The sequence below is a fragment of the Indicator indicator genome, chromosome 21, assembly GCF_027791375.1.
Source record: "Indicator indicator isolate 239-I01 chromosome 21, UM_Iind_1.1, whole genome shotgun sequence".
NCBI classification, from domain to species: Eukaryota; Metazoa; Chordata; class Aves; order Piciformes; family Indicatoridae; genus Indicator; species Indicator indicator.
In genome coordinates, this window is record NC_072030.1 from 13,144,762 (window position 1) to 13,167,728 (window position 22,967).

At 52.4% G+C, this 22,967-nt stretch overlaps 1 protein-coding gene across 1 annotated transcript; it reads left to right on the forward strand.

The window, feature by feature from the left end:
- Nucleotides 1-9,910: 9,910 nt before the first annotated feature.
- LOC128973897 (bestrophin-1-like) lies at nucleotides 9,911-22,041 on the forward strand. The gene is made up of 9 exons (XM_054390379.1): nucleotides 9,911-10,062; nucleotides 11,412-11,506; nucleotides 13,430-13,663; nucleotides 14,789-14,943; nucleotides 15,827-15,904; nucleotides 17,994-18,146; nucleotides 18,646-18,726; nucleotides 20,034-20,185; nucleotides 20,844-22,041. Exons 1-9 carry the CDS (start codon nucleotides 9,911-9,913, stop codon nucleotides 22,039-22,041), a joined length of 2,298 nt encoding a protein of 765 aa, XP_054246354.1.
- Nucleotides 22,042-22,967: the final 926 nt, after the last annotated feature.

Sequence of the window (22,967 nt, forward strand, 5' to 3'; positions counted from 1 at the left end):
CAAATCAGAGACCCAATAAGGTTGTGAAAGACCTCCAAGATCATCAAGTCCAACCATCAAGCCAACACCACCGAGGCCACTAAACCATGACCCACCAGAGACATTGCTGCTGCTGGTTCTCAGCTGCAGGCAGCTGGCAGAGAGCAACCTCACACTCAGCAGCAGCCTTGGAAGGAAGGGTTCAGCTTGAACCCAGGGGGATCATTGAATCACAGACCCAATAAGGTTTTAAAAGACCTCCAAGATCATCAAGTCCAACCATCAAGCCAACACCACCATGGCCACTAAACCATGACCCAAAGTGCCATGTCTGTGTGCTTTTTGAACACCTCCAGAAAAGACACCATACAGAAAAGGAGGACTGTACCTCAGCTTTTTAGGAAGGTCCTTCACTTCTGCTGGTTGATTTGCTCTCTCTTTATCCAAGACGGAGCTTCTCAGGCCTGCCTCCTTCCCACAACATCTGCAAGGAGGCAGCTGGCAGTCCCTAGAAGCGGCATCCAAGACCAGTCACATTTGGTTCTCCCTTTGGAACCTCATCCTCACCATGGTGGCTAAGGGACACCCCTCAAGCCTCTTCCATCCTCTTAATGTCTGCACAAACTGAACTGTGCAACATCAGCAGAATCACCTTCCAGGTCCCTGAAAGACAAAATGCAGAGGGTCAGACAGGGGTTGGCACTTGGATTTGCAGGGAGATACAAAGCTTGGCACTGAAACCTCAAAGCAACAGAGATGTGTTCATGTGCCAGACAAAGACATGTCTAGATGTGTCAAGGAGTGATGGCAAAAAAAAAAAACCAAAAAGCAAATAAACCAGGCTATGAGGTCAGTCTGTCCATGTGCTGAGCTGTTTGTCCAGGATTCCCAGGCATCCTTCCAGCTTCATCCATTCCAAATAGCTGCTTATTCACACACAGGCCAGCTCTGCCTCCCAGGAGTAGGAAGTCTGGAGTTACCAGATGGCTCTTGGTTTGGCACAGAGCTAAAAAAAATAAATAAAACAAAATGGCAAGACACTTGTAAAAGCAGCAGAGCTGGTAGAGTTCTTCTAGTCTTCCAAATGGCTTCTTCCACAGAGCAAAGAGTTACCCCCTCCCTGCATCAGAACATTGTCCTAAGCAAAGAAGTTCCCACAACAACCTCTAGTGCTGCTCAGGAGCAGGAAGCACCCTTAGCATGCCCCCAGCTCTCAGGACCCCTCCTCCCCCAGGATGGTACAGAATTAATGATGAATCCTTCAACATAAAGGGAAGAAGTCTGGGGGGCCTCACAAAAGCACAGACAGTCACTGCATCCTCTTCAGATGTTCATGGCCAGCTCAACCCTCAGAGTAAATCCTGCCTGTGCAATTTGTTATTATTTACATCAGATTCCAGAGAAGAATGCCACATTGAGAGGCACCCCTGGTGCCAGCTGTCTCTGTGTCAATCTCAGCACTGAAACTGGAGGAGAGAAGAGGATTTCACCAAGCTTTGGAACCCACAATGTCCTCCTGAGAAGAGCCAATGTTGTTCTCTGGGATTCAGCAAGGATGGCACCATGCCTGTCCCAAGCCCTCTGGGGTTCCCAAAGTGAGGAGTCACGTCCCATGGGAGTAACTCATCTCCACATCTGTACCATGGAGACAATGAGAATCATTCCAGGGCTGTGAGGTTGAGGGGGGATGTCAGCACCTCCTTGCTTCCTCTAAGGAAAAACTTCTTTGCTGTGAGGGTGCTGAAGTCCTGAAGCAGGCTGCCCAAAGAGGCTGCGGAGTTTCCATCTCTAGAGGTTTTCAAGACCCATCTGAATCCATTCCTGTGTGACCTGCCCTAAGTGATCCTGCTTTGGCTGGGGGGGTTGAACTTGATTATCTCTGGAGGTCCCTTCCAACCCCTACTATTCTATGATTCTGTGTAAGGCTCTCAGACCAGTGTCTTCCTCAAAGCCTGCAAGGACTGAGGCCACAGGGGACAGGAAGAGAGATGCCAGCAGCACTTCCACACTGGTTATTTCCCTTTCATATGAAATTCCACAAATACTTTCTGCTGTCCAAACAGCAGCTCTGAGCCCCGTGAGCTGCCAGCTGAGCTGCTCTCAGAGGAGGGCAGCAGAGTCCCCCAGATGCCAGCACATCCTCCACCAAGAGCAGAACAGGAGACTTTGCTCTCTGGGAGCACCCAAACTGCTCACAACAACTCCTGAAAATGTCTCACTTGAATCCCTTTTGGCCCCCTGCCGTGTGTAGGGGCACTGAGACCCTCAAGAACTGCCTCAGCCTGCTTCTCTACCAATTCCTTTTCTCTGGATACCTCCCCAAAGGAGAGGACCCAACCGTGGAGCAGACCTTTGTGTGCACCACCTTGCCTTCAGAGGAGGTCCATCCCTGTGCTCTCCCATCTCTTATCCCTATCTACAGACTTCTTTGGTGTTTCAAGATGTCATGATCCTGAGTCACTTGGGGACCCTGTCCCAACCCTGTGATCCTGACCATAAAAGGGCCTTTTGGGAGCAGCTGCAACCTAGGAGCAAAGTTTCAGGGAGCTCACAGCAAGCCCAGCAGGTAACACAATGACTACACCTGTGAGGGACAACAGAGCCTCACCCAGAGCCCAGAGCCTCACCAAAAACCAGGGCATCTCACCTTCTGTCCCAGACAGATGCCACTCAGGGGCTGAACCATCAGCCCTGCCTCACTGCTCGCTCAGGGCAAGGCTTAAGGAGGCAGGACAGCTGGGGTGGGCTGATCCTGGTGGACACTTCTCTTTCCCCTGGAGCTGGCAAGGGCTGCTCATGACAACAGGCACAAAGCTATGTGCTCTTTCACCCAGTATGAGAGTCTGCTGTGGTTGGGTCAGTGAGGCAAGCCCCTATTCTCCAGCCTCTGGTTGCTGATAAGAGCCCTTATCTAGTTGCACACCTTGAATATGAAGCTCTCCCAGTGGCCCTGCTGCTCCTGCCAGGTCTGTATCTCACACTGCAGAGCTGCCTTTTCTCTTCTGCATCGCCCTTCCACCTACCCAGAGCAAGTCATCCCTGGTAGAGGGGCTCCAGGGTCAGGGAGCTGGAGCACACCCAAGGATCAAGGGTGTTCATGCAGGAAAGGCTCTGGCAAGGCCAAGTGCTCCAAGTCCATCCCTTCCCACTACATTTATACCTGTTCTCTTTACACATAGTGTGGCAGCAGCCCAGTTGCATGGCCACATGTGGTAGTTTACTCTCACAGATGTGTGCCCATGTCCTTCTGCACATCACTGATCCAGCACAGAGCAGCTTCTACCCAGAGACTAGCAGAAGTCAGGGGATCTCCATGATTTTGGTGGCATGGAGAAGAAGCAAGGATTGTTCTCTCCATTTTTGTGATAAAGGGATCAGGACCAGAGGTCACTCACCACACCACAGCCCACAGCAGAATGAAAACCTCAGGTGCTGGCACTGAGTCCCATGGTTACTGCCCAGGGCAGTGAAGGGTGCATTAGCAAGACTAATTTGGTAAGAAAAGATCTTGATTCAGAAGCTTTGTGAAGGGAATGTCTTAAAGACTTGACTCCCATGATTCCCTTGTGGGGGGAGGGTTAGGTTGGACATTTGAAGGGTTTTCCAACATTGGGAGGTTTAGGTTGGACACTAGAAGGCTTTTCCAACACTGGGAGGTTTAGGTTGGACATTTGAAGGGTTTTCCAACACTGGGAGGTTTAGGTTGGACACTAGAAGGCTTTTCCAACACTGGGAGGTTTAGGCTGGACATTTGAAGGGTTTTCCAACACTGGGAGGTTTAGGCTGGACATTTGAAGGGTTTTCCAACACTGGGAGGTTTAGGTTGGACATTTGAAGGGTTTTCCAACACTGGGAGGTTTAGGTTGGACATTTGAAGGGTTTTCCAACACTGGGAGGTTTAGGTTGGACATTTGAAGGGTTTTCCAACACTGGGAGGTTTAGGTTGGACATTTGAAGGGTTTTCCAACACTGGGAGGTTTAGGTTGGACATTTGAAGGGTTTTCCAACACTGGGAGGTTTAGGTTGGACACTAGAAGGCTTTTCCAACACTGGGAGGTTTAGGTTGGACATTTGAAGGGTTTTCCAACACTGGGAGGTTTAGGTTGGACATTTGAAGGGTGTTCCAACACTGGAACAGGATCCCCAGAAAAATGGTTGAATCCCCATCCCTAGAGGTGTTTAAAAGAGGCAGAGATGTGATACTGAGGGACATAGTTTAGCACTAGACTTGGCAGAGTTGGATGATGGTTGGATTCAATGACCTGAAGATCTTGTCCAACCTAGGCAATTCCATGATTCCATGGCAGGAGAGAGAAAAGGGATTGAGGACCTTGGGGAGACAACAAGAAGTTCTCTGGCTCGGTGTAGGCTTGAGGACAAAGATAAGGAGCTGTGTTTCCAAGGGTGGCATGCAAGAAAGAGCAATGACAGCCCCCATGTGCTGCTGGAGAAGCAAGTGGAAAGCAAAGCAAACAGATGGAAAGAGTCCTGAGGAGCCAGTGGCAGAGTAGAAGTCCCCAGCAGCCAAACCACAGCTGGGAGAGGTGGCCAACTTATCCAGGGACAGCAGAGACAGTGAGGAGTTAAACTGTGGTGGCTCCAAGCCTGAAGATGTTCAAAGCTTGAACAACCTGGTCTGATAGGAGGCGTCCCTCCCCAGGGCAGGGGTGTCAGAGCTAGATGACCTCTAAGGTCCCTTCCAACCCAAAGCAGTCTAGGATAATATGGTGCTCTGAGAGCCATGCAGAGCACAGGCCAGGTTTGACCAACCTAAAGAGCTTCCCCAGGGAAGTGAGGGCTGCATAGCCCAAGGGGGAGGCACATTTTACAGCCTTTGTGGAAAATTCCAGCCCTACTTAATCTCCTGGGGCTCCTGTAAGGTTGTGACACGGAGAAAGGGACCAAACAGGAAAGAATTAGAGGAAAAATGCCTCCCTTCTGGCAGCCACCATGGCTGTGCCAGGAGTTTGCAGCAGCAGCAGCTGCGAAGGAGCCAGCCCTGGCTCCCCCTCCTCCGGCCGCCTCTATAAACACGCAAGGCTTACTCAGAAGATTAGAAAGGAACAGGGCAAAAGACAACAGAGTCCCTTTTGTAGTGGGGAAGGATTATGGCATCAAGTGACCGGCTGCAGCTCCCAAGTGGGTTCCAGGCTCCTTAGCACACCGTGTCTGCCAGGTTCAATCCCCCCCATGAGCCAAGGGGGCACCAGGAGGTGGGACGTGGCGTGGGCCACAAAGGACCCAGCAGGGACACGTGTGGGAGCAAACCTCCACAGCCTCCAGCACAGCTCAGGACTCCATGACTGTAAGTATCTAGTCCTTCCAAGAGGAGATTCCTTCAAAGATCTATCTTCCTGCCTGTCCACCACCTCCTCTCGCTCCATCTGTCCGCTCCACCTGCTTGCTCTCCATCTTGGCTAGAGCTGCTCCTCTCTGTTTGCCGTCTCAGGCGGTGGGTGATGCACCTGGTGCAGGCTTGCTGTTGCAGGATCTTGGTTGCTGTGGTTTCCCCCAGTCTGATTAGTGTCAGTTGACCTTCAGGTGCTGTGGTCAGTCCTGATGGATCAGGCAGGTGGATGCAGGTGGATGCAGGCAAGCGGCATGTGGCAGCTCTGTGGGGAGCAGGGATGAGGGCAGCACACAGAGGATGACTTTTCCTCCCCATACCAGCCCTGGTGTGTCAGTGCTGGTGCCATGCTGAGTCACCTGCCACCACATACCTCAAGCACAAATGGTACTTTGAGTGTGCCAGAGTGTGCCAGCTGCCAAGTAACATCCCAGGGCAGTCCCTCACAGGCTGGCAGGAGGGCAGAGGAGTGCCTTGACCATTCCAGGCTGGAGGAAAAAGCAGTAGGAGAAGCCCCATATCCTGTGGTGAAACAGAACTACATCGAGGTGGGTGACATCCATTATTTACATGGACAAGAGCTGAAGTTTTCCATGTTTGGTAAAGAGTGAATCTGTATTTGAATTACGCAACAAAGAGTCTCCCTGGGCACTTTCAGGACCCAAAGGCAACGGAAAAGGGCCAGATTCCTGTGAGCAGCCCCCAGCACCACTGATGGGTGTTTGTGTAGGTGTCTGATCTCTCTAGCCCATGGGTGGGAAGACTCCAAGGCAGTTAAAATCCCCAGTTTTCTAAGTCCTCCTGTATGTTGGCCAGAAATAATCACAGAAATGGCCTGGATGGACACAAGGCTCTAGTGAAAGGTGCACCGTGCAGCTGTGGAGCTGTTGGTGGCACAGGTGCCAGCTCTGCCCCTCTGATGGAACCTCTCAGGGAAGGGGGAGCAGCACCAAAAGTGGGGAGCAGCACCAAAGGTCATCACCAGGGCAAAGATGCTCTTTGGCTGAAGTAGTGTGATGGTTTGAAACTGTCTCTTTAATTTTTCTTCTTCAAGTTCAAGCAGAGAAAGTGAAAGAATGTAAATAAGTCACTATTGGGTGTAAGAAAGCAAAATAATGATTGTTCTGAACGCTTCCATTGGATAGAGAGAAATGTAGCTGCAGAAGGTCCAGGAAAAGTAGCCACCAAAGCAGACTTTGCTGGTTTTCTTCACAGCACCAGCTCACTGGAACCTGAGTTATCCCCACCTCAAAGCAGATCTTTCACTGAGATGCTTAAATGAGGAACATGGACACAACCTTACCTGTTTTCAGCTGCATAAGGATCTGAATGTCCCTTGAAGGGCTTCTTTGTCTCCATCATTCAGGGAAGAGCCCAAGGCCCCCTAACTATTATTGCCTCTGTCAGACAGCAGGAACATGTTTTGCTTTAGAAATGCCAAGAATTTTTACACTGGATAATTATTTGTGAACCAAAGGATGATTGCTTGCCATGGATTACACTGGTTAGGGTTCTGTGTACAAATGCAGGTTAATATGAATGTGAGTGTGATTGTTAATTGATGCTGAAGAATCATTTACCCGGGGTGAGACCAGAAGAAGGGCAGTGGGGATGCTGCATGACTGGGAGCCTGAATGCCTTTTTTCATCCAGCCTGATTTATTGTGCAACGTATGGTTGAAGGAGAGGGGTGGTGGAGCTGCTGGAATCTGTGCTGTGTGAGCCTGGCCAAACTCCATCCCTCAGCTCTCTGACAGGGAGGGCTGTTCTGCCTGTGTGACTAGGACCAGCACAGGCCAGATGTGGCCTGTTAAAGACAGCTGCAAAACTGTCAGATCTCCAGGGGCACCTTACAGGATCATAGAATCATTTTGGTTGGGAAAGCCCTTTAAGACCATGGAGTCCAACACTGCCAGGTGACCACTGAACCATGTCCCTCAGCACCACAACTCTGCAGCTTTGCAACACCTCCAGGGATGGGGATTCAACCACCTCCCTGGGCAGCCTGTTCCAGTCTTTGAGAACCCTTTCAGTGAAGAAGTTTCCTTAAATATCCAACCTAAACCTCCCCTGGAACAACTTGAAGTCATTTCCTCTTGTCCTGCCACTTGTTCCTTGGGAGAAGAGACCAACCCCCACCTGGTTCCAACCTCTTTGGCGAGCCAAAGAGAGCCAGAAGGTCTCCCCTTCACCTGAATCAGTACCAAGAAGTGTCTCCTTCCTGGAATTTTCACTTTCCTTTGTTTTTTTGGGGGGAATTTTTTTGCCAGCAGTATTCCAGGAAGACACTTCCTCCCCCCCATGCAAGTTTACAGAAACAGCACATCTGAAGCAAATGCTACAAGAAAAAGAAAACCATAACCACAGACAGTAAGGAACTTTGGAACCCTGAGAATTCATCTTAAACAACTTTTTTTTTTGTGGGAGAAAATTGCCCTGTCCACTCTGAGCAGCCAGCCCCACTCGACTGCTGACAATCAAACAGTAGACACCAAGGGCTCCACCAGAAAGTGTGTTCTCTGCCACTTTGAGCTGCTCAAAGATATGAAGAAGATGGCAGGATCATCAAAATAATTGTCCACCATAAATTACCTCCTGGTTCTTCGTGTCACTGACTTCATCTTACCTTCCTTTGAGCTCAAATGTCCCCCCGTTCCTCCCTCTCTGTCGTTCTTCCTCCTTCCATCCCTTCCTTCCTCCCTCTATCCCTTCCTTCCTTCCTCCCTCCCTCCCTTCCTCCCTCTCTTTCTTCCTCCTCTATCCCTTCCTTCCTCCCTCCACCCCTTCCTTCCTTCCTCCCTCCCTACCTTCCTCCCTCTCTGTCTTTCTTCCTCCTTCCATCCCTTCCTTCCTTCCTCCCTCCCTATCTTCCTCCCTCTCTGTCTTCCTTCCTCCTTCCATCCCTTCCTTCCTCCCTCCCTCCCTTCCTCCCTCTCTTTCTTCCTCCTTCCATCCCTTCCTTCCTTCCTCCCTCCCTATCTTCCTCCCTCTCTGTCTTCCTTCCTCCTTCCATCCCTTCCTTCCTCCCTCCCTCCCTCCCTGCCTTCCTCCCTCTCTTTCTTCCTCCTTCTATCCCTTCCTTCCTCCCTCTATCCCTCCCTCCCTTCCTCCCTCTCTGTCTTTCTTCCTCCTTCCATCCCTTCCTTCCTCCCTCCCTCCCTCTCTTTTTTCCTCCTTCCATCCCTTCCTTCCTCCCTCCCTCCCTCCCTTCCTCCCTGTCTGTCTTCCTTCTTCCCTCCCTACCTTCCTCCCTCTATCCCTTCCTTCCTTCCTCCCTCCCTCCCTTCCTCCCTGTCTGTCTTCCTTCTTCCCTCCCTACCTTCCTCCCTCTATCCCTTCCTTCCTTCCTCCCTCCCTCCCTCCCTTCCTCCCTGTCTGTCTTCCTTCCCTGCCTTCCTTTCCTTCTTCCCTCTATCCCTTCCTTCCTTCCTCCCTCCCTCCCTCCCTTCCTCCCTGTCTGTCTTCCTTCCCTGCCTTCCTTTCCTTCCTCCCTCTATCCCTTCCTCCCTTCCTCCCTGTCTGTCTTCCTTCCTCCCTCCCTACCTTCCTCCCTCCATCCCTTCCTTCCTTCCTCCCTCCCTACCTACCTTCCTCCCTCTATCCATTCCTTCCTTCCTCCCTATCTGTCTTCCTTCCCTGCCTTCCTTTCCTTCTTCCATCTTGCTTGCTGGGACACTTGTGGTGCTCCTGTCTCCTCCCTCTGTGCAAGCTTGCTGTGTGGCCATTCAGTGAGACCTGGACAGACTGAGAGCTGGGCAAAGAGGGACCTAAGAGGTTCAACAAGGATAAGTGCAGAGTCCTGCATCTGAGATGGAACAATAAATTGCACCAGTACAGGTTAGGAGGTGATCTGCTAGAGAGCAGCCCTGTGAAGAAGGACCTTGGGAGTGCTGGTGGATAAAAAGTTCTCCACGGGTCAGCAATGTGCCCTGGTGGCCAAGAGGACCAATGAGATCCTGGGGTGCATAAAGAGAAGTGTGGCCAGCAGATCCAGGGAGGTTCTCCCCCTCTACTCTGCCCTGGTGAGACCTCACCTGGAATATTGTGTTCAGTTTTGGGCTCTCCAGTTCAGGAGGGACAGGGGTCTGCTGGAGAGAGTCCAAGGGAGGGCTGTGAGGATGCTGAAGGGACTGGAGCACTGCCCTGGGAGGAGAGGCTGAGAGCCCTGGGGCTGTTCAGTCTGGAGAAGAGAAGGCTGAGAGGGGATCTGATCAATGTCTATCAATAGCTGAGGGCTGGGGGTCAGGAGGCAGGGGACAGGCTCTGCTCACTTGCACCCTGTGCTAGGACAAGGGGCAATGGAGAGAAACTCCAGCACAGGAGGTTCCACCTCCACATGAGGAGGAACTTCCTCCCTGTGAGGGTCACAGAGCACTGGAACAGGCTGCCCAGAGAGGTTGTGGAGTCTCCTTCTCTGGAGACTTTCCAGCCCCATCTGGATGCATTCCTGTGTGACCTGTGCTGGATTCTATGGTCCTGCTCTGGCAGGGGGGTTGGACTGGATGATCTTCAGAGGTCCCTTCCAAGCCCTGGCATCCTGTGATCTTCAACATCTGCTCCTTTTGTGCCTCCTCTAGGAGCTGTGATGACTGTGACATACACCAACCGCGTGGCTGATGCCCGCCTGGGCACCTTCTCACAGCTCCTGCTCCAATGGAAGGGAAGTATCTACAAACTTCTCTACTCTGAGTTCCTTATTTTCATCTCTCTCTACTTCACCATCAGTCTTGTCTACAGGTAGGCATCCTTAGACCCCAGCACAAACACAGCCCCTGGCTCTCAGCCTGGCCTGGAGCAGGGCAGCTGGGCAACATGGGACTGGGGCAGTGATTATGGTGAAGGGGAGCTGGGCAACCACTCACCAGCCACAGGAGAAGAGGCAAGGTCCTTCCTCACTGCTCCAACGTGGCTTAGTAGCTGACAAACCTCCTTTTGCTGTCCTGGGAAGGGACAGAGTTTCTCTTCCCTGGGATGAAGAGTTGCATTTGATGGTTACCTACAGAAGAACAATGAGTAGATCAGTGGAGGCTAGTACAGGAGGTGTCTCATACTGGGGAGTTTCTCTTATTACACAACAGCCAATATCTTGGGTACTTTTTTGAGAACAGACATCAGCTCTGGGACCACAGATGCATGATAAGGCAGCTGTGCTCTGTGGCTGGTGTGGTTTTGTGTGAGGAAACACAGGGAGCTCCCCTGGCTGGTTCCAGGAGCATCAATTTGAGGAGGAAAGGCTGAGAGACCTGGGGCTGTTTAGTCTAAATGAGACCAGCCTGGGAAGGGATCTTCTAAATGCTCAGAAGAACTAAAGGACCTATGGGGGACAAGAGGATGAGGGCAGATTCTTATCAGTCATACCTAGTGACAGGACAAGGGGTGGAGGGCACAAACTGGAACCCAGGAGGTTCCAGCTGAAGAAGAGGAGAAACTGGTTTGGTGTGAGGGTGCTGGAGGCCTGGAGCAGGCTGCCCAGGGAGGTTGTGAAGTCTCCTTCCCTGGAGAGCTTCCAACCCCCTCTGGGCATTGTGCTGCTGGGCAAGCTGCTGTGGGTGCCCTGCTGGAGCAGGGGGCTTGGACTGGCTGAGCTCCAGAGGTCTCTTCCAACCTCGACCATGCTGGGATTCAGAGATTCTGTGATTCCATCACAGATGCAGCTCAGAGGCAGGGAAGCAGCTCTAGGAGGCAGGAACACAGCTCTAAGAGGCAGCAACACACCTAAGAGCAGAGCTTGGACTGAGGTTTTGCAGGCCATTAAGTGAACTATGATGCACGTCCCAGCTCTGGGTCACTCCCCTGGTACCACACAGCACTGTCCTGAGTGAGAAAAACAGAGGTGGTCCCTGACATCTGACTGCATCATTTATCACACTGCCAGTGACCACTGCTGGCCCCTTTGCCCTGGCCAGCAGGGTGTTCTGGGGAGGGGGGCTGATGTCCCAGGCTCCTGGGGACTGTTCACTTGGTTATCCCCACGGTGTGGCAGCGTTGTGACTGCCCAGCCTTGTCTTCCCTTGCCAGGCTCCTGTCCCAGCAGCCCCAACAAAGCACAGACTCTTGAGGCTGCTGCTTCTGTTTCTCCCTTTTAGGCTGATCCTGAGTGAGAGCCAAAGGCTGATGTTTGAGAAGCTGGCACTCTACTGCAACAGCTACGCTGAGCTAATCCCCGTGTCCTTCGTGCTGGGTAAGGAGCAATGGCTGGGAGCACACAGGGAGGGACAAGGGACAGCATTTCTTCTGCCTGCTTGGATAGAGCTCTGCAGGCAGGCAAGATCCTCTGAGCAGAGCCCTCCCTCTGCTTTTGTAAAACAGAAGAGAATGACATCCTTCCACATCACAGCTCTGAGGTACCCCCAGCACAAAGTGGCATCTCCTGGGCTCTGCCAGGAGGGCAGGCACAAAGTAGCACCACTGAAATTCAGTCCTATTCATAGCTTCACAGAATGGGTTGGAGGGGACCTTAAAGACCATCAGTTCCAACTCCCCCTGCCATGGGAAGGGACATCCCCACTAGTCCAGGTTGCTCAAGACCTCATCCAACCTGGCCTTGAACACATCCGGGGAGGGGGCGTCCACAACCTCCCTGGGCAACCTGTCCCAGTGTCTCCCCACCCTCACTGTCAAAAATTTCTTCCTCATTTCCAGTCTCTCCTCAAGCTTCAATCCATTCCCTCCCACCCTTATCACTACAAGCCCTTGTAAAAATAGTGGCAGCCACACCCTGAATTTATAGCATGGTGTGGCAGTTTTAGGCTATGCCTTTAACATTTTTTTTCACAGACCTTGAACAGAAAGTGGTAAAATGTAAATAAATCACTATTGGGTGTAAAAAGGAAAATAATGATAGTTGTAAACAATCCCATTGGAAGAGATAAAGGACTGAAACTAGTTGTACCAAAATAATTTTTCTCTCTCTTCTTGCTTTTCTTGGGCTGGGAGATACTAATTTACTTCTGCTTGACCTTGGCTGCACTGCTTTTGGTGTGACTGGTATTAACTTCTCTGGTTCTTTCTCTTGTCCCTCATGTCAGGGGGGTAGGGGAGGAGGCAGGGAAGGGAGAAGCTATTAGCTTCCCCTGGTATTTGCCTAGGGGGTGGTCCTTGTGCTGTTTATTAATTTCTGTGGTGATTTTCCCCACATAATATTTATTTGGTAAGAATCTGTGCAACATTACCACCCCTGGATGTTCCTCCATCATAATCATAGAATCAGTCAGGGTTGGAAGGATCATCCAGTTCGAACCCCCCTGCCATGGGCAGGGACACCTCACACTACATCAGGCTGCCCAGAGCCTTGTCCAGCCTGGCCTTAAACACCTCCAGGGATGGAGCCCCAACCACCTCCCTGGACAACCCATTCCAGGCTCTCACCACTCTCATGGGGAAGAACTTTTTCCTCATGTCCAGCCTGAATCTCCCCACTTCCAGCTTTGTTCCATTCTCCCCAGTCCTATCACTACCTGATATCCTCAAAAGTCCTTCCCCAGCTTTCTTGTAGCCCCCTTCAGATACTGGAAGGCTGCAAGAAGGTCACCTGGGAGCCTTCTCTTCTCCAGACTGAACAGCCTCAACTCTTTCAGTCTCTCCTCATAGGAGAGGTGCTCCAGCCCTCTGATCATCCTGGTGGCCCTTCTCTGGACACCTTCCAGCATGCCCATATCCCTCTTGTAATAGGGGCTCCAGAACTGGACACAGTACTCCAGGTGGGGTCTCACCAGAGCTGAGCAGAGGGGGAGAATCCCCTCCCTTGACCTGCTGGCCACACACGTGTTTAAAGGCCGTTTGGATGTGGCACTTGGGGATATGGTTTAGGGGTGAATTTTGTCGAGTAGGGTTATTGGTTGGACTCGGTGATCCTGAGGGTCTTTTCCAACCTGAATGTTTTTGTGATTCTCTGCTAACAGCTTTCATTTGCTTCCGGCCGAGCTGGTCTGGCAAATTTCATGTTGGGGGGAAATTTTCAACCCACCACGCATGAAGATCTGAATCGTCCCCCAGGCACAACTGCAACCCCCTGCGAGCAGCACCAGACCCCACCCCGCTCCACATGAGCGCTTCCATCCCCCGCTCCTTCAGGCCTCGGTTAATTCCCTCGGCTCACCTCTAGGTTTCTACGTGGCTCTGGTGGTGTCCCGCTGGTGGGCTCAGTACGAGAGCATCCCCTGGCCCGACCGCATCATGAACCTGGTGTCCTGCAACGTGGACGGGGAGGACGAGTACGGGCGGCTGCTGCGCCGCACGCTGATGCGCTACAGCAACCTCTGCAGCGTCCTGATCCTGCGCTCCGTCAGCACCGCCGTCTACAAACGCTTCCCCAGCATGGAGCACGTCGTCAGGGCAGGTCAGTGCCGCCCCCTCTGCGCACCTCCCACACCGTGCAGGCTGCTGGCTGGCGTAGAACGAGTCAGAGAATGGCTTGGGTCGGAAGGGACCTCAGAGATCATCTGCTCCAACCTCCCTCTCAACTAGGCTGGGCTGCTCGAGGCCACGTCCAAACTACCTGGACTTGAACACCCCCAAGGAGGAGGTATCCACAGTCTCCCTGGGCAGCTTATTCCGGAGTCTCACCACCCTTGTACTGAAGAACCTCTTCCTAAGATCCAGCCTGAGCTCACTCTCTCTCAGCTTCAAACCATTCCCCCTTGTCCTGTCACTGGACACCCTCATGAAAAGTCCCTCTGCAGCCTTCCTGCAGGATCCCTTCAGGTATTGGAAGGCAGCCCTTCCAAGAGACTTCTCTTCTCCAGGCTGAATAACCCCAGCTCAGCCTATCTGTTGTTTTGGGGCAAAGAGCCTTGGAAAGGGCCATGTGGCCTCTAGGCTGGAGATGAGTTGGTATTGCTGACCACCCTTGCAGTAAAGAAATTCCTCCTAGTATCCAACCTAAACTTCCTCTAAATGACCCTGTGCACAGCTCTAGAGCAGAGCACGAGCAGCTCCTTGCCAAGGAGGACGTTTGTCCTCCCTCAGGGCAACAGTTTTCCACTGGGCAGGTGTGAATTGGAGCCTCAGACCTCTGACCTTGAGTGCTGAGTTCTCTGAATCCCCTCTGGAGATGCTCCTCAAGGTGCAACATTTTCCAATCTGCCCAAAGAGAGATGTTTGCACCTGCCCTACTCAGCTGGGTTCCCACTGCAATCCAGAGGGACAAACAGGATGCAAGTGATCCCAGTCTCCACAAATGTCTATGTAGAGCAGGCGACTGCACCCTCAGCAGTGCTTTATCTCCCTGCTGCCTGTGATCTGGTCAGGTGTGCTGCAGCCATCCAGAGGGAAATGAGATAAACTCTGTAACTCAATGCTTTAGAACAGACTTCTCCCCCAGGCTGAGTGCCTGAGGCTTTCCTGACATTTTAAGGAGAGTTAAGGTGACCACCTGAGATTTAGATGTTTTCATTTCAGACCAGATCAAATTCCTTTCTGCCCTCTGTGGCCATCCCTCTCCAAGTTACTCTTTTCCACCCAGGTCTCATGACACCAGAAGAGCACAAGAAGTTTGAGAGCTTGAATTCCCCCCACAACAAGTTTTGGATCCCCTGTGTGTGGTTCTCCAACCTGGCTGTGAAAGCAAGGAACGACGGGAGGATCCGGGACAGTGTGCTGCTCCAAGGCATCCTGAATGTGAGTGACAGATGTTTGAGATCCTCATCCAGCCCTCTAAGTGGAACTACAGGGCTGTCCAGAGTCAGGCAAGGAATAGGAATGGTGAGGCAGGACCAAGGGGCTCACATTTAGGTGTGGAAGTGGGAGGCATCTACGTAGCAGGTCCGTCAGCAGCCTTCCTCCAGCCTTTACACATTCCAGAGCAGCCAACAACAGTGGCCAGTGGAAGTCTCTAGGATACAGATGGAAAGATTTCTCTCAAAGAGATCAGGAGAGGTCAAGAACATTCCCAGCACCCAAGGTTCCTGTAGAAAATGTCACTATTGAAAACTCTTGGATAGTGCTGGGAAGCAGGCCATGCTCCACAGGCAAGACCTGGCAACTATCCCTGCCCAGCTGCAGAGAAAAAAGGATCCAGAGCAGCTCATCCTTCCTGCTATTCATGTGCAGTGAAAGCCACATTGTTTCTGCTGCCTGGAGTGAGAGTCATCTGCCCAGAGAGAGAGGGGTCTCCTCTGGACTATTTAGCTAAACTCACTACACTGACAGGAGAGAGAAGTGGATGCTCCTGAGACATTCTTTGCCTAATCTGCTGGCTGCTCACTTTGTGAGGAAATAAACTGTGCTAGAAGTGAGGTAGAAAGAGATCTTGGGCTCAGACAGAGGCAGCCCAAGCAGCAAGGAGTTCTTCTAGGGTCAGATGAGACCCTGCTGGTGGTCTGCTGGGGTGAGGCTGGGCATCAAGGGGTTAGGAACCCTGGCTGAGCCTCACCTTTCAGAGAAGGTGTGAGCAGAAGGGAACTGGCTGGAGAAATGCAGGGCAATGGGGCTAGAGGGGCTCAGTAGCCCAGCAAGGAGCTGCAGAGTCCTGTGGCCAGGACATTCCTTTTCCCTGCTGCAGGAGCTCAACACCTTGCGCAGCCAGTGCGGGCGGCTCTATGGCTACGACTGGATCAGCATCCCCCTGGTCTACACTCAGGTGAGGAGGAATCTCTCACTTCTATTGCTCTGCTGCCTGCCTGACCATGCTGCAAGGGGCACCCCCACTTATATCCACACCTGACCCACTCATGGACCATGCTGAGATACACTCAGACCCCTCATCCCCACCAACACCTGCAGCTCAGCACCACACCCCCAGCCTTATGCCCCTAACCCAGAAACACCTCCTGTCCAGGGGTTACAAACCACAGCTTGTGCCACACAAGCACATGGGAAACCCACAGATCCACTCCCTGCACCATCTTGCAGGGGGCACATTCCCAAAGCACCTTCTTCATCCTCAGCACAGCTGAGATCTGTTTGAAGCAAAGCTGCTCCAGTACATAGGGCAGCTCTGATGGAGCTGTGCTGTGTGAGAGCTCTGTGCATGTACTGGGCTCACAGTATTCCAGTGTGATGGGGGTTGGAAGGGACCCCTGGAGATTATCCAGTCCAACCCCCCTGCTAGAGGTGGGCACCCACAGCAACTTGCCCAGCAGCACAATGGCCAGGGGGGGTTGGAAGCTCTCCACATAAGGAGACTGCACAACCTCTCTGGGCAGCCTGCTCCAGGCCTCCAGCATATCCTCACACCAAACAAGTTTTTTTCTCGTCTTCAGATGGGTTCCAGTTTGTGCCTTCTGCCCCTTGTCCTGTCCCTGGGCACCACTGACAAGAGTCTGGTCCCAGCCTCTTGCCCCCCACCCCTTAGATACTGAGCAGATCCCCTCTGGGGCTGTTCTTCTCCAGATTCAGCAGCCCCAGGGCTCTCAGCCTTTCCTCTTCCCAGAGATGCTCCAGGCCCCTCTGCATCTTCAGAGCCTCTTCTGGACCCTCTCCAGCAGTTCCATAGCTCTGCAGACCTAGGCAGACACTTTGGCACCACCTTGCTCCTTCCTCTCACACAATCCAGCTGCTCAGATAACATTAATGGCCTCCACCATGAAAGGGGAACTGTTACCTTCACACAACCCTGAAGGTTAATGGGGAACGTGTTGGGAAACTCTGTTCCTGCACAGTGTCCTCACACTGGGAGCAAAAGCAACATCCAAGCAGATCTTTGTCCCCTCTGCAGCACACGACTCATTTATTTATAGGTGCCCATCACAGTCCATCAGCCCAGGCACTGAATCTTGCCCATCATGAGCCAGCCCTGTGCTGGTTGAGAGGAACTGCAGAGCTTGCTCCAGAGTCATGTGATGCTGAGGGTTTGTTTTGAAGCCTCTTGCTTCTTGCATCAAGAGATGACACACAAACCTCAGCTGCTTTTAATCTGAAAAGGGGAAGTTTCCACTCCCATGACTACAGAGAAAAGCACAAAGCTCATTGCAGCCTGAAATCTGGGAGAGCAAATAGGGAAATACAAAAAAAAAAGGACCAGGAAGGAGCTAGTTCAAAGCTGGAAGCACTGCCAAGGTTCCCCTTCCTGACTTGGAAGCAGCCTGCCAGCTTGGACTGAGCCATGAGGGGCTTCAGGCAGCCTTCAGGAGAGGCAAGGGCAGGAATGAAGAGCTCACAGCAGCCCCCACTTCAGCAGCAGACCCACCATGCAACCATGGGGCAGCTCTTTAAGGGCTTTCCACTCAGGATATCACATGCTGTCTTCTGCCACCATGTTTTTGTGATGCCTACACAGATGTCATTCCAGGGACAGCATGGAGTGGAGTACAGTGTGTGCAGCAGCTCAAACACCAGCTCCTGGCACGAGGGAACACTGCCCTGTGAGGCTGCCCAGAGAGGTTATGGAGTCTCCTTCTCTGGAGAGATTCCAAACCCACCTGGACATTGTGATCCTGGGCAAGCTTCTGTGGGTGCCCGTGCTTTAGATGATTTCCAGAGGTCCCTTCCAACCCCCACCATGCTGGGAATTCTGTAAAGGGCAAAGGGCATATTTAAAACTTTCTGCAGTGGAAATGCTTCTTCCTGCAAAAAGCAGAGGAGAAGCCTGTGCTGACTGAACTCAAGGCTTTCTGAAGGCTTCAGGGCCAGCAGCTTTGCAGTTGTCTGGGGTGGGACTGAAGGCAGATACTGGAAAAGCAAGCTGAGAATTCAAGCTCCTCTGGTGTGTCCCCTGGCATCTCCCCCAGGTGGTGACCGTGGCTGTTTACAGCTTCTTCCTGGCTTGTCTGATTGGGAGGCAGTTCCTGGACCCAGAGAAAGCCTACCCTGGCCACGAGCTGGATCTCTTTGTGCCTGTGTTTACATTTTTGCAGTTCTTCTTCTATGCTGGCTGGTTAAAGGTAAGCCCAAGAAGGCATGCCTGGAGCTGGAATCTGACCCAGCCAAGGCTTCTCCCAGGTGTGCTCACCAGAAACTCAGCTGTGGTCTTTGGCCTATGGGCAGACAAAAGGGGAACCAAGAGGGGCTGAGGGTATTCCAAGACCACCTCAGTTTCTGAGTGTCTCACCCTGGGCATTGGTTCCACCTTTCCTAAGCTTTGGTCCCGACAAGTTAGGGCCAAAAGAGAGAGGCAGTGGGCTGCACTCTGCCTGCAGTGGGGGTCTGCAGTTGCTACAGGACAAGGGACAGTTATCTGTGTGGCCAAATATCTCCCAGCCACTGGCAAACCTCCATTTTTTAAACCCACCTCCATTGTTTAACCCACCTCTATCTAGGAGAAAGAGCATTGCTCTGAATCCAGGGGACTTCACACTTGGCTCTGCCCCACAGGCCTTCTCCCTGCAGGAAAAGGGGCAGGTAAGACCGTGATGACTTTTGCTATGTGCTCCTCACATGCAGGTGGCTGAGCAACTCATCAACCCTTTTGGGGAGGACGATGATGACTTTGAAACCAACTGGCTCATCGACAGGAACCTGCAGGTAAAGTGGAGGCCAGGGTCTTCCAGATGAGTCCTGGTCTGCAGAGGAACACAGAAGCAGCAAGCCCCATCCATGCAGTCCCAGAGTGCTCCTGGAACAGCTCTGCTGCCCACCTCCCCTTCCTGCAATGGGGCAGAGAATCTGTCCCTGTTGCCCTTGCACTTTCCTGAAGTGGCTGTGTGTTTAGAATGAGTCTAGGCTCAGGGAATCACAGAATGGTTTAGGTTGGAAGGGACCTTTAAAGGTCATCTAGTGCAACGTCCCTGCAGCAAGACCTCCAGAAGGAGATAGCTAGGAGAACAGGAGGAGAGCATAAGTGGCTGTGTGTTTAGAATGAGTCTAGGCTCAGGGAATCACAGAATGGTTTAGGTTGGAAGGGACCTTTAAAGGTCATCTAGTGCAATGTCCCTGCAGCAAGACCTCCAGAAGGAGATAGCTAGGAGAACAGGAGGAGAGCATAAGTGGCTGTGTGTTTAGAATGAGTCTAGGCTCAGGGAATCACAGAATGGTTTAGGTTGGAAGGGACCTTTAAAGGTCATCTAGTGCAATGTCCCTGCAGCAAGACCTCCAGAAGGAGATAGCTAGGAGAACAGGAGGAGAGCATAAGTGGCTGTGTGTTTAGAATGAGTCTAGGCTCAGGGAATCACAGAATGGTTTAGGTTGGAAGGGACCTTTAAAGGTCATCTAGTGCAACGTCCCTGCAGCAAGACCTCCAGAAGGAGATAGCTAGGAGAACAGGAGGAGAGCATAAGGCTCCCCAACAAACACAAGGGTGAAGGCAGCCAGCTCAGTGTTACCCCTCAGCAGTCAGGAACACATCCCAGGCTCCAGGAAGAATGTAGGGCAAGCCCTGTGCCAGGAAGACCTCCCCACACTAGAGAAGACTGTGCTTTTGGAGTATCTTTGCAGACAGCAGCTGCAGCTTTAGTCCATGCTCTGGTACACACAATGGATCCAGACTGCCCTCACACCCTCACTATCTGTCAGTGACATCATTCCTGCTTCTCCCCAGCTTTTCCATACTGTGTCTAAAACTGTCTCCCTTACTTTCTCCCATGCAGTAACTCTCCACTTTCAGCCCTTCCTCACACAGAGCCCTCCTATCCTGGTGTGGCTATCACTTTCCTGTCTCCTTCAGCATCTCTTTGCTTCCAATCAATGACATCTCTGTGTGCAAAACAACCCAAGTGGCAGAAAACCACAGAGCACACCCAGCCACACGCCTTGCTTCCTCCTGCCCTGCATTCCTTCACCCACTGACACTGGGCACACAGAATGCTGGGGGACACTTCTGCTGTCCCCTCCAGGTCTCCCTTATGGCAGTGGATGAGATGCATCAGGATTTACCCATTCTGGAGAAGGATCTGTACTGGAATGAGCCTGATCCCCAGCCACCCTACACCGCAGCCACTGCCGAGTACAAGAGGCCATCCTTCCTTGGCTCAACTTTTGACATCAGGTGAGCACAGCCACAGGCTGCCAGAGCAGCCACATCTACACCTTGGATCAGGTCTTGTGCAGGAGATTAAACACGAGGAGTGGAATCATAGAATCACAGAACCATTCTGGTTGGAAGAGGCCTTTAAGATCATGGAGCCCAACCCTTCCCCCAGCACTGCCAGGGCACCACCAAACCATGGCCCTCAGCACCACATCTCCAGGGCTTTGAAACCCCTCCAGGGATGGGGACTGCACCACTGCCCTGGGCAGCCTGGGCCAGGCCTTGACAATCCTCAAGGGCAAGAAATTGTTCCTTACATCCAACCTAAACCTCCCCTGAGGCAACTTGAGTCCATTTTCTCCTGTCCTGTCAGTTGCTCCTTGGGAGAACAGTCCAACCCTCACCGGGCTTGATTGGTTGGACTTCATGATCATGGAGGTCTCTTCCAACCTGGCTGATTCTGTGGCTCCAGCCTTCTTGCAGGGAGTTGCAGAGAGCCAGAGGATCTCCCCTCAGCCTCATTTTCTCCAGGCTCAACAACCCCAGGTCCCTCAGCTGCTCCTTGTACCAGGAAGTGAGGCTGGCCAGTGGCAGTAGCATTCCCAGGGCTGCAACCTCTCCGCCACAAACCCCTTCCATTTGAGACCACCTAACAGCCCATTTTGCCTTCCCCCAGCATGCAGAAAGAAGAGATGGAGTTCCAGCCCCTGGAGCAAATCAAAGAGAACGAGGAAGCCAACCACTCCACACCATTACTGGGACACCTGGGCCGCCTCCTTGGTGTCCAGTCGCCAAGCTTCTCCAGGTCCTCTTCCCGGATGAACCTGCTGCGCAGGCGAGGAGACCCCACGTCCCCCTTCTCCCATTACACCTATCAAGACATGGGCAAACCTGGGAGCCCTTGCAGCATCAACCAGCCAAGGGCAGACTCCACCTCACAGGAGCAGTGGGACAGCGAAGACAGAAAGCTGAGGGACTTTGACGCCTTCATGTCGACGCCGTTTTACGAGAGGCCTGGATTCTACAGCGCTCCGCAGACACCCATCAGCTCCATCCCCATGATCTTCCCTTCCAGGCGCCAAGGCCGCAAGAAGCCTCCTGCCCTCTCCAGCATCGCTGCCTGCTCGACTTCCCTGAGGGATGTCATTGCTAGCTCCTCACCTTCCCGAGTCAGTGATGTCTACAGGAGCCAGAGCTCCCTGGGCTCCGCTGCAAAGGAGACCTTTGTTTGGCCGACGGATCGCAGCAAAGGTCCCGACTCACTGGCCGGGACGGTGGAAGAGAGGAGCAACTCCAACAGTAAAGGCAGAGAAGCTGCCACCACAGCAAGTCCAGGAGCTCAGTCCACAGCATCAGACAGCCCTAAATTCCCCTTCCTAGCAGAATCCCCAGACCACGAGAAGCAGGGAAGCTTCAAGAGTCTGAAGAGCTTGAAAGCTTCCCACCCGCCATGGCTGAGCCTGGAGAACACAGCATCAGCCACCCCTAATTCGGAGCACTCCAGTGCCTTTCACACCCCCAGTAACAAAACCCCTGGGGGCAGCACCTCCTTCTGCTTCTCCTTCACTCCTGTAACATCTCCAGTGCTGGAGAGATCCCAGATGGCAAACATGGGCTCCGACACTCACAGCCTCAGTTTAGAAGACGCAGCCAGTGCTCCAGACCAGCTTCCAGCAGAGGTTTCCAGGAACACAAGGGATACTGGAAATGGAAGCTCTAATACGCCCCCCACCAAAGAGCCAAGTAGAGCAGAGAGTCCATCCCCCAATGACTCTGGCATCTCTCTAGCTGAAGGTGACTACGTGGGGCTGATGGAGGTGATCATGGAGACCAGTGAAAGCACATGTGAAGAGCAGCTAGATCAGTACAGCTAGAGGAGACCAAGAGACACACACAGTTCCATGGAGATACCTGCCATGTGATATCACCATCTCTCCACATCTGGCCACCCTGGCACCCCCTCAAGCAGGCCACTGCAGCCAAACATTTGCTGGAGCATGCACAGCTGGAGCTCAACCTAGGCTCCAGCTAGCACCAACACACTGTTGCTGGCCTCAGCACTTCAGTGTTGCAACCACAAAACAAACATTAAATTCCTCTAGATTGGCAGCCAAAGAACAAAAGACTTGGGAGTGTGAAGTATTGCAGATACCAAACAGCTCAGCAGGTACCAGTCTGAAGAACCTGGAGTGCAGCTGTAGCCCCAAAAGAGCAATATGGTTAACAAGGAACCTGCCCCCTCCTCACCACAGAAAGAATTGGAGCTTGAGCTTTACAGTATCACAAGATCCATAATGAGACTCAGGCAGGACTTGCACCACTGACAAGACACTCCAGGGAGAGTCAGGGACTGAAGCAAGTCACATCATTTGTGACACAGAGCTTCTGGATGTCCAGGTGGTGGTTCCCAGTACTGGGAAAGCAGTGGGGTAAGGCTGGGCACACATCCACTAAGGCAGGTGGCTGCAGTCAGTGTTTGCCCAGCACACTGCTTCCTTTTGGGGTTCCACATCACATCTAGCACTGATCTGACGGTGCTTACAGAAAGTCATCAGGATGGTGGCAGACACCACACAGCTGAGTTCTTACTATCCTCCCCCAAGAAAATAAAAGCAAGGCTGAAGCCCAGGACCATGTTCTGTTTCCTCATTTTAGCTTGCATGCAAGAGGAATTGGAGAAACCACAGAATTTTTCCTACTTCTGTGTCCAGGAACAGCTGCCTAGCTCTCCTCCTAGATCACATCAGGCATGTGACAAATTTACCTCCCACACCCCCTCCAGTGCCTTCCCCACAGCTGC

What these genes read in the sequence shown, in the direction of transcription:
- LOC128973897 (XM_054390379.1), top strand. Translation starts at nt 9,911, where the DNA reads ATGACTGTGACATACACCAACCGCGTGGCTGATGCCCGCCTGGGCACC. An exon ending in ACCATCAGTCTTGTCTACAG is followed by an intron (nt 10,063 to 11,411) that starts GTAGGCATCCTT and finishes TCTCCCTTTTAG; the next exon opens with GCTGATCCTGAGTGAGAGCC. An exon ending in TCATCGACAGGAACCTGCAG is followed by an intron (nt 18,727 to 20,033) that starts GTAAAGTGGAGG and finishes TGTCCCCTCCAG; the next exon opens with GTCTCCCTTATGGCAGTGGA.